The sequence below is a fragment of the Gymnoscopelus braueri genome (assembly GCF_963280865.1).
Source record: "Gymnoscopelus braueri genome assembly, chromosome: 1".
Classification (NCBI taxonomy): Eukaryota; Metazoa; Chordata; class Actinopteri; order Myctophiformes; family Myctophidae; genus Gymnoscopelus; species Gymnoscopelus braueri.
The window spans coordinates 46,806,702-46,816,220 of NC_137603.1; the positions used below are offsets into that span (position 1 = coordinate 46,806,702).

The following is a 9,519-nucleotide window of genomic DNA, read 5'->3' on the forward strand; positions in this document are numbered from 1 at the left end:
GAGATATTGACGTTATGAAATATAATCGCATTTGGAATCAGTCAGTGGCTCAGTGCCTGTTCCCACAAGACGCCAAAATGTAATATACAGAAGGTACCGGTAAAGTGGGAACAGAGTTTAACCCATTTAGACCTGAGGCCAATTCTAAAAACGCCTTCTAAATCCTGACCTAAGTTTTCTGAAAAACTTCAAATATTTATTAAAAAATTACAAAAATGATAAGATGCTAGCCTATATACTGTAGATAGCAACAACAACCCCAAAAAGGGTTCCCGGATTGAAGGTTCTCGGTCTCACCAACTCACAGCAGTTTTTGGGTTGTGTGACTAGCCTAACGTGGATTACTGGCAAACTAACCTGATTTGACTGTGTTTGAGGTGTGTGAGGTGCAGCGTCTTTTTTTTGTTGTCACACAAATCAGCAGAAAGTGCCTCAGCAGCATCATACATTTTTATGTTCTCTTCTTTCAGTGAATGAGTCATGTATCCCTTCATTTCATCTTTTGACAGCTACTTATATGCCAACGTTAAGAATATAAAAAGATAATTGAGTACTTTTTCCACCACTGCTCATTTGTGTAAATCATGTATTAATTTCTTGAGAGGATCTTTATTACGTAAGAAGACAGATAACTATCCACACAAACTGTTCCACCTGACAGGGGCGGTATTATAAAAGTTTCCACCAACGGATGTTCTAACACTTTCTACCCATGAAGACGATCTGAGGAAACACTGACGCATCAGAGGGGCTGAGCTTTAAGCTTTTTAGGGGGAGTTTGTGCAGTTAGGTGAGGCTATACAGAAAGCATACTTCACCCCACACAACAGAAGGGAAAACATCCATTTGAGGAGGAGGGGTTTTTATTTTTTGGCGTGTTGTAGGCCTATATTCTCTTCTGATCCTTTTTTTTGGAATAAAAATAATGTCTAGGATGAAGACGATTCTGTCCCTCGCTGTCTTGTGCCTCGTCTTGAATAACGGTCTGGGTAAGTTAGTCATTAACACGCTCCTTAACGACACGGTCCGTGTTATGCGGGGCGTGTTTCATATCAATATTACAGAAGTAGTTCAAGAAAATGTTTTGAAGGGACTTTTACATTTTCTTTTAACTATTTCTTTTATTTCATTTAATTTTTTTCACATAATGTAGGTATATAAGTAACAGGTCTATGTGTTGCAGCCTGTGGGCTGTTTGTGCGTCTGTCATGAACGATCGTTATTTATTATTTATTTTAATCACACACTCACAAGTGAATTTTATACAGAAAAGTGTTAGTTTTTTTGTTTAGAACTCAATTTGTTCTTGAACATTGTCTTCTTGAACATTTTGTACTGTTTGAGTTTTTGGCTTTTGGCCATATCAACACTTGGATGTGAAAGTAGGACTATGGGAGAGTGACGCAGAAATATCATTGCCAAAGTTATAGGCTGTATTGAGTCGGCAAATCGATCAGACTTGTTTCACAGTTTAATCCTCAACGTTGTCATGACTCAAGATGTTTATTCATTACAATTGTTCAGATTGTATTTCAAGTGTAATTTTCGTAATTCGCTGGTCGTTTTCATGTAGACAAGAGCGGGGGAGATAGAATTTAGCTACTTGAGTTTAGAAGAAACGAAAAGCATCACATTCACAGCACATTTTAATGTCCTGTGATGTCATTTAATTTGTGGTATGGGCTATACTGCGCTGCGTAGGCTATGTTCAAGGTAGGCCTAATTCATCTTCGTAATCATCAGCTTGACAGCTTGGGGAGCTTATTATATCTCATCAGAACAAACCCATACCAGCATTACGAACGATATGGGTTTGTTATATAATTAACTAATTAACCAATTAATGAATTTAACCAATTGGCTAATTGCCTAACCTTGAATTATCCGATGGTTCATTTTCTATTGAATATGTCTAAAAGTGGGGGGAGTGACTCATGAATATGCTACTCATCATAAGTTAATAAGTAGCTAATTTATAAAACTGATTTAAGATTCAAAAGATTCCATTGTTGCAGCAATCATTTTACAATCATTTCAATGCCTTAAAGTTTGGCCCAATGTCCATGATGCTGACAGGAATACACTCAATTAGGAGAATTAGGACATTGTATTTGAATGTTTATCATGTGAGTGTGATAATATGTATCAAATGCACACAAGTAGCCAACTGTAAAATATTGTTTTATCGTGTGTGTGTGTGTGTGTGTGTGTGTGTGTGTGTGTGTGTGTGTGTGTGTGTGTGTGTGTGTGTGTGTGTGTGTGTGTGTGTGTGTGTGTGTGTGTGGACACGCTTATGTCTTTCCCAAGAACATTTCTTCAGAGTTAGTCAGTTCGATGGAAAGTTGCATGACTCAAACCTCAAATAGACACAAAAAGAAGGTTAACTGAACTCTCTCTCTCTCTCTCTCTCTCTCTCTCTCTCTCTCTGGCCATCTCTTAGGAGCCCCGCCTCCTACGGGCAGGTATATGTTTTTGAGGTGCAACCCCAGCCTGGGTAATGCCAACTGTGTCAAGCACCAAAGTCCAGAGATGGAACTGAGTCCAGACCTGCCAGCCAGACTGCCTGCTGCAGCTGCAGATTACATGTATGTACTTGTGTGTGTCTGAGTATGTGCTGAATGTGTGCGTGTACCTGTGATGGATAAAGCTTGGCCTGGTGCACAGTAGGTGTCTGCCTGATGCTGCTTTCTCTGGTGCTTGATTCATACTTTTAGTATAGGCTACTTTGCATACTTAGTAACTAAGTATACTATAGTAACTAAGTATAATTATTATACTTAGTAGTCCCTGATTTATACTTTGTTGCACGTATGAGACATCGGTGCACAACTAAGTATAAATAAGGCTTTAGGTCCATGTTGGGTCAGTTGTTACACTCTCAAAGTTAGACAATGCTGAGAGTTTTACAGTGCACTGACAATTGGCTCGGTTGAGCGTCTTGGCAGTATTTGTATTTTGATCATTGTTACAATGTGTCCAGAAAAACAAAGCATCTACTTTAGTGAGTACAGTATATATTCAGATGAAAGCACACAGCCACCCACAGAGCTAAATGACACTGACATTGCACTGGAGTTGACACCTTGGTCAGCAAGGATCTAACTACACAACCTCTGTGTAGTTAGATCCTTGCGGTGTGTGTGTGTGTGTGTGTGTGTGTGTGTGTGTGTGTGTGTGTGTGTGTGTGTGTGTGTGTGTGTGTGTGTGTGTGTGTGTGTGTGTGTGTGTGTGTGTGTGTGTGTGTGTGTGTGTGTGCGCGTGTGCGTGCGTGCGTGCGTGCAAGCATGTGCGTGTGTGTGTGTGTGTGTGTGTGTGTGTGTGTGTGTGTGTGTGTGTGGTTGTGTGTGTGTGGTTGACTATGAGGGAGAGACATGTGTGATGGGGGGGAACGGTACTAGTGTGAAAGAGAGCAAGTTAGAGAAAGACAGAATGCGAGAGTCAGAGATAATGATCACAGGATATGGAGGGAGAAGTAGAACCGAGGTAGCCTTTACACACTGATCTGTGATCAGAAAGCTGTTACTTTGTTACCCGAGGAGATCTTCAGTCACTCAAGCTTTATTTTTTACGTTTGTCCCATTTTTTATCAGATGTGAAGATTAAAAGGTGACGACTCACGAGTCATGATCTTGTTATTCGATGTTTTGAAAGTAAAAAGTATTGTAAAAACAAAACAACTTCTTCAAATCTACATGACCCAATAATATGCAATATACAAAGTATCTGCAATATACTCCTACACATGTTTCACTGTGTTGCTAGGTAGTGGTGAAAGGGAAGGGTTTGGTAATCTCAAATTCAACTTCCCTTCACTAATTGCAACATCACAAGTTTACAAGTGTAATAGAGCGGGTAAATGTATTTTCTGTACAAACCGAAATTGCAATTACATAAATAATAAGAATACAAATATATATATATATATATTAGTTATAAATAATGTGTGTACTCAGAAAAAGAATAGGCAGAGTCTCCTGTGCAAGTAAAAGACATCCATCTCAAGTGTAACTTCACTCTTAAGGAACAGGGCCAGCAACAAAGACTTCAACAACTATATTTAGATCTGAATTTAGCCCAGGTTGAGGACTCCAGTCAGACAAAGACGAAAACCATACAGTAAATTTTACTGATGATGTGGATTCAAACGTGGCTGACAAGCCTTGTTATTGCCTCTCTCTCTCTCTCTCTCTCTCTCTCTGTCTCTCTCTCTCTCTCTCTCTCTCTCTCTCTCTCTCTCTCTCTCTCTCTCTCTCTCTCTCTCTCTCTCTCTCTTTCTCTCTCTCTGTGTGACTGCTGAGGAAGCCTGTGTACTATCACGCTTTTAGCAAAGTCTCAGTTTCCTTTTAAAATGTTCGTGTCAGTAGACATTGCAAACTCTGTTGCCATCAGATTATAAACGTATTCTTCAAGAAGATAATTAACCACTTAAACCCTATGTACTTTGTCATGCGAAAAATGGCAAAAATAGCCGATCTAAAAGCTCACAATTTGTTGCATCGTATGTGTGAGCGTATGAGCTAAGCTTGTAGATCTGCTTTTGTTTTTTGTTTTTTAAGAAAGCACATTTTGAATTACAAGGTTTTACCATAACAACACTGACATTTTCTGTGAAAACACAAAAACACTGAGAGGAACGTCCCAGGCATGTAGTCTTCTAATCACACTCCTCCATCTCACAGCATATTGTTAAAAAAGGCCTTTCTAAAGATTATCTGCTTGATTAGATAAAAGCAGAAAACAGAACAGAAAATCATCTCTCCTGACAACACCTCGATCAACATGTTCAGGTTTCAGTACCCAGCATCAGCTCGGTTTATTGCATGAGTGTAATAGGCCCACTCTCCCTCCCTTTCTCCCCCTCCATCCCTCACCCTCCCCCCTCTCTCTCTTTAATCTAATTGTAACATGTTAAAGCTACACCGTATAAGACCTCCTCCCACATTATAAGTGCTTAAAAACTCCAGACTTTCAACAGTAGCGCTCCCCTAAATTGTAGCCTGCCATGAACAGGAAGCCAGATGGAAGTATTGAGAGGAAGTGGGATGTGACGGCTCATGGCCTGTTGCTCTGGTCCATTGTTCAGTCCTGTGACCTGCGTCTGTAAAATGAACTGTAGACTACTAGCCCTATTCCCAGAACTGAGAACGAACAGATTATGTGTAACAGGGACACATAATTAAAATACCAAACTTTGGCAAATGTGATCTCTTACACTTGAAATGGTGTCTTAAACCCATACTCAGAAGATTTTGTGATTTCATCTATCACAGACATAGAAATTCCAACGTAAATTACCTACTGTTTTTCATCAAACTCAGGAGTACTCTGATAATTCTTCGTCAGTGTTTGTTTCATTGAGACATGATAGTAAAGAGACAGAAAACCGAGGGCAAATAGATGGGATCCAACCTAGAGATTATATGTTCGACGCACTACCCGGTCACCTACCAATGTGCCACAACTCTTCATGCCATCCAGATTGAAACCTATGTGATTCAACACTTTTTTTTTTGAAAATAATGTTCTGACTGCTATGGGATAATGTTTTCATCACATGACCATGTTTGACGCTTACGTCCAGAGGCTAGCCACTCCCACCTCCATAACACTGGGGAGAAACTACAGCAATCCCTACAGGGATAATCCCATCCATTCCAAATGGGTACATGAGATGACAGATGTCCTCGCTGGGAAACCCCAATACCCAATGCCATACCCGCCTTAAATAATAGGCCTCGCTGAACAAGCGAGTGTGTACTGTTGTCTGTTATAAATCTTGTTATTGTTAGCTGTTGTATGAACTATTGTCTGTTATAGTGCAGTGGATAGGAATTTCCCTTGGGGACAATAAAGTCTAAAAGTCTATGTTAGTAAGGGATCGTTCGATGTTTAGAATGAGGGGTCACTGAATGATTTTGAAATGCTCTGGGGGAAAAAGGCATCACCCTCCCTGTGAGGGTTAGGGTGATACGTATATTTTTCTTGGCCCTCCCCAAGTGATTGAAAAAATGTGCCGCTGATAGATCCAGCAGTTTGTAATATTAACAACGGACACAAAGACACACAGACAGATACATAGGCCTACACACAAACCAACAGACTGACCCTCTTATAGACGGTTTGCCTGCTTCAGAGCCACACTAAAAACATTATTGATCCTCACCCACCAAATAACGATAAACATAATTTTGTTTGATTCCAGTCCCAGTACTCCCCTGGACTTATATGACCTCCCCTGTTTTCCTCCTGTGGACCCCTCCCATAAACATCGAGCAGTCTCTAATGACATTGTATCTTGGTTGTCGATCGGGAAACTGTCCGAATAGGGCTTTAGACCCATTAGAGATTCCCTTGTGATCCCCTCATTCGGAACATTCTGTTTCAACCAAATCAGCCGATTACAACGTTAAATGAGAGACACAGCTGAGCCATAACAAACAAATCAGTCCTACCAAATGAAGTATACTATGCATAGCCCCTATCAGTTTTCACTTTTGGCTTGCACTTTTGGCATGCAGTGTATGGAGTGATACTCCATACACTGCATGCCAAAACCTCAGTGTGACTGGTGAAGAAGATCGTTAATCACTGGAAACACAGGTTATTATTACAAATATGGGACAAGTATGAGTATCCCTGTTTACACGTTATACTCAATTACGACTTTGATTCTAGAGAGGCGGAGCCTGTGAAGGAGGATGAGGAGCAAGCGACAGAGCCAGAGGAAGGTTCTGGTGGATTTGAGGGTTCTTCTGATGGATATTATCCATGGATGGCAGACCGGGCACCTGAGCCTGAGGCTGAGCCAAACCGAGGTACGTAAGATATTATCCATTGTCTATGTATCACACTATCTTCTACGTTCTCACATTTTCTACACCATACAGAATGTCATTTATGAAGCAAGAATGAATCGACAACAAACACAACCTGCCGATGTTGAATCTAATGTTTCTACTACAGTACCATGATGTTGCTTGACAACCATGCACAGTTAAATGTACATACTGTAGTACGCAGTGCTCAGTGTTAATTTATCCATGTGTAACTCTGAGAGTGTACAAATAGGTCCATTTGGTTACATTTGTACATGCTCATAGTTCAATTAACACTCCTTGTTTTCCACTTGTAGATGTGTTTGGGCGGGCAGCAATGCCAGCATCAATGCCAGCAGCCGAGGAACTGAAGGAGGAGAACCTACTACTGTAGAGAGACATGCATGAAAGCGCGCACGCACACGCACACACACACACACACACACACACACACACACACACACACACACACACACACACACACACACACACACACACACACACACACACACACACACACACACACACACACACACGGTTCATGGAGTAAGAAATTTTTGAAAAATTAAGAAATAATACACTGTAAAACCTTCAGTGTTAATTTACATGCTCAGAGTTACAAATGGAAATTAATTAAATTAATACTGAGGACTTTACTCAGTACAAACAATATAAATTGCCTCAAGCAATTGCTAGTTGTTTGTGAGACTCTATGAGGCAACAGCTATTTAGGAGCAGAGGAACAACCGTAAAGACCCACTGAGAGTAAATAGCCCAGTAACCAGGGTTAGATTTGTAACAACAAAAAAAAAGATTTTAACCACTTCAGCCCTATATTCTTTGTACGACAAATAGCTGATCTACAAGCTCACAACTTTTTGTGATGCAAAGCGTTGTGAGCTTGTAGATCTGCTATTCATGCTTTTGTTAAAAAAAAAAAAAAGAACGAATTTTGACAAATTTGCCCCGACAGTGTTAGTGTAGTTAACATATCTTTTTATCTGTTAAATTCTGATATCATCAAACATAAAAATAAACAAATATATCAGAAATTTACCAAAAGCAGAGATAAAGCATATCCCCACCAGTGATAACAATGAATGGCCAGGGGGGAGTATGTCAAAAGCAGAGGCATGGATTCCCCCCCATCCAACCCTGCCTGTACCTTCAAAAACAAAGTCATACACTTTATGTAGCTATTGGATTTTAAGTTGTTACCTGTATTCTCTTTCACCATTGGTGGATGTTGTATAAAGAATATAATGGAATATTCATTTTATAATATAAGTTTTGGAATATGCTTTGACCTGTGCAATAAAATGATGTGCCTTTTTCTATACTTTGCTCACTGTGTGCAGCAGTGGCTTCCAGCTATTATTTTCAGAAGAGCCCCCTGCACTACCCTGCTATCCCAGATAGAATGAATCTAACTCACCCTTCATATGAGCAATCACATTGCCTCTCCCACATAGGTGGATGAGACCATGTTTTATAATGTACCTTCCGGATATGCTACATGGTCAGCAAATTAAATGTAGCCTACGTAGCTTTACTCCGGAGGCTGTCGAAAGGGGCTTGAAAGTGCTGCTTTCCTGACAGAAATGCATTTCAGTGATAATGCAGTCAACTAAAGGCCTTAGCCACTTTTAACCTGGTGTCCCTATTTTGGGCATGTCATTACAGGCAAAAACCTGAGTCCTTTGAGTCCATTATAGGCAAAAAATACCAGGCGTCATGATGCGACAGCTTGTGAACTTGGATATCGGCCATTTTCACAATTTGTCGTATGACTAAGTATATAGGGCTCAAGTAGTTAGAATGCTTTTAATGCCTTTTGACATGAGATAGTATTTTTACTACTCAAACCCTATATAATTTATTTGGTTGTCGTTAAAATAGCCGATCTATAACCTCACAATGTGTTGCGTTGTGACGTTTTGCACCTATTTTCAGGATGCTGTGATCCTGTGTTTAATATCAAGGAATATTTCATTGAAAGAATGCTCTAGTGAAGTGAGTTGCAAATTGGATTTGAATTTTGAATTAGCCCTTATGTGCCTACAGTTTTATATCTGTATGAATGTGAGTGGTTGGCTTGGAATTGTGGCTTTCATATTGTAGCCCAGTGCTTTGTACATGTACAATTATGAAAGTAGAAATGTTTTTATTGCCGTACTTAATATTGATAAATGGATTGTGTAATCTATTTTTCCAAAATAAAGGGAATGTGTTTGCAATGCAAGTTCAATGTATCAGCATAATAATACTTTTAAACACTGCTGGATCTTATCAAGTACATTCTGAGTTCAGTTCATCAGCTTGACAAATTATCATCCTGCACCTCTTTGTAGATTCTGAGTAGAAAGGAGTGTGATCGATAATGCAATAAAAAAATCATTTTCATCCTCTTAACCGTAGAGTTGTCATATTTCAAAGGGTTTCTTGTATACTGTATAATTGTGTGTACAATTATACAGTACACAACAATACATACAGTACAGTACAGGTAAAATATGGGAGAAAGTGAAATGAATGTTAAAAAATGTTTAATGGTTATTCAACCAAATATTTAGTAGTTTTATTTTAGACATTCTTACAAATGACAGACATGACAGAGAGAAACAAATGTCGGGGGTAAGATCATAACCGTTGCTATAGTACGCTGATGTCATTTGGGTTTTGAAAAAGCTGCCTTGTTTAAGTT

At 39.5% G+C, this 9,519-nt stretch overlaps 1 protein-coding gene across 2 annotated transcripts; it reads left to right on the forward strand.

Annotated features, from left to right (window-relative positions):
• Window positions 1-759: 759 nt before the first annotated feature.
• Window positions 760-9,227, forward strand: srgn (serglycin). 2 transcript variants are annotated; one of them, XR_013934696.1, is made up of 5 exons: window positions 760-989; window positions 2,441-2,585; window positions 6,676-6,815; window positions 7,133-7,580; window positions 7,645-9,227. XR_013934696.1 is itself a non-coding variant. In XM_080452872.1 (4 exons), the coding sequence occupies exons 1-4, from the start codon at window positions 926-928 to the stop codon at window positions 7,207-7,209; spliced, it is 426 nt and encodes a 141-aa protein (XP_080308998.1). In that variant the 5' UTR covers window positions 760-925; the 3' UTR covers window positions 7,210-9,227. The 2 variants fall into 2 exon arrangements, 1 of the variants encoding a protein (XP_080308998.1); XM_080452872.1 differs by having other exon boundaries at window positions 7,133-9,227.
• Window positions 9,228-9,519: the final 292 nt, after the last annotated feature.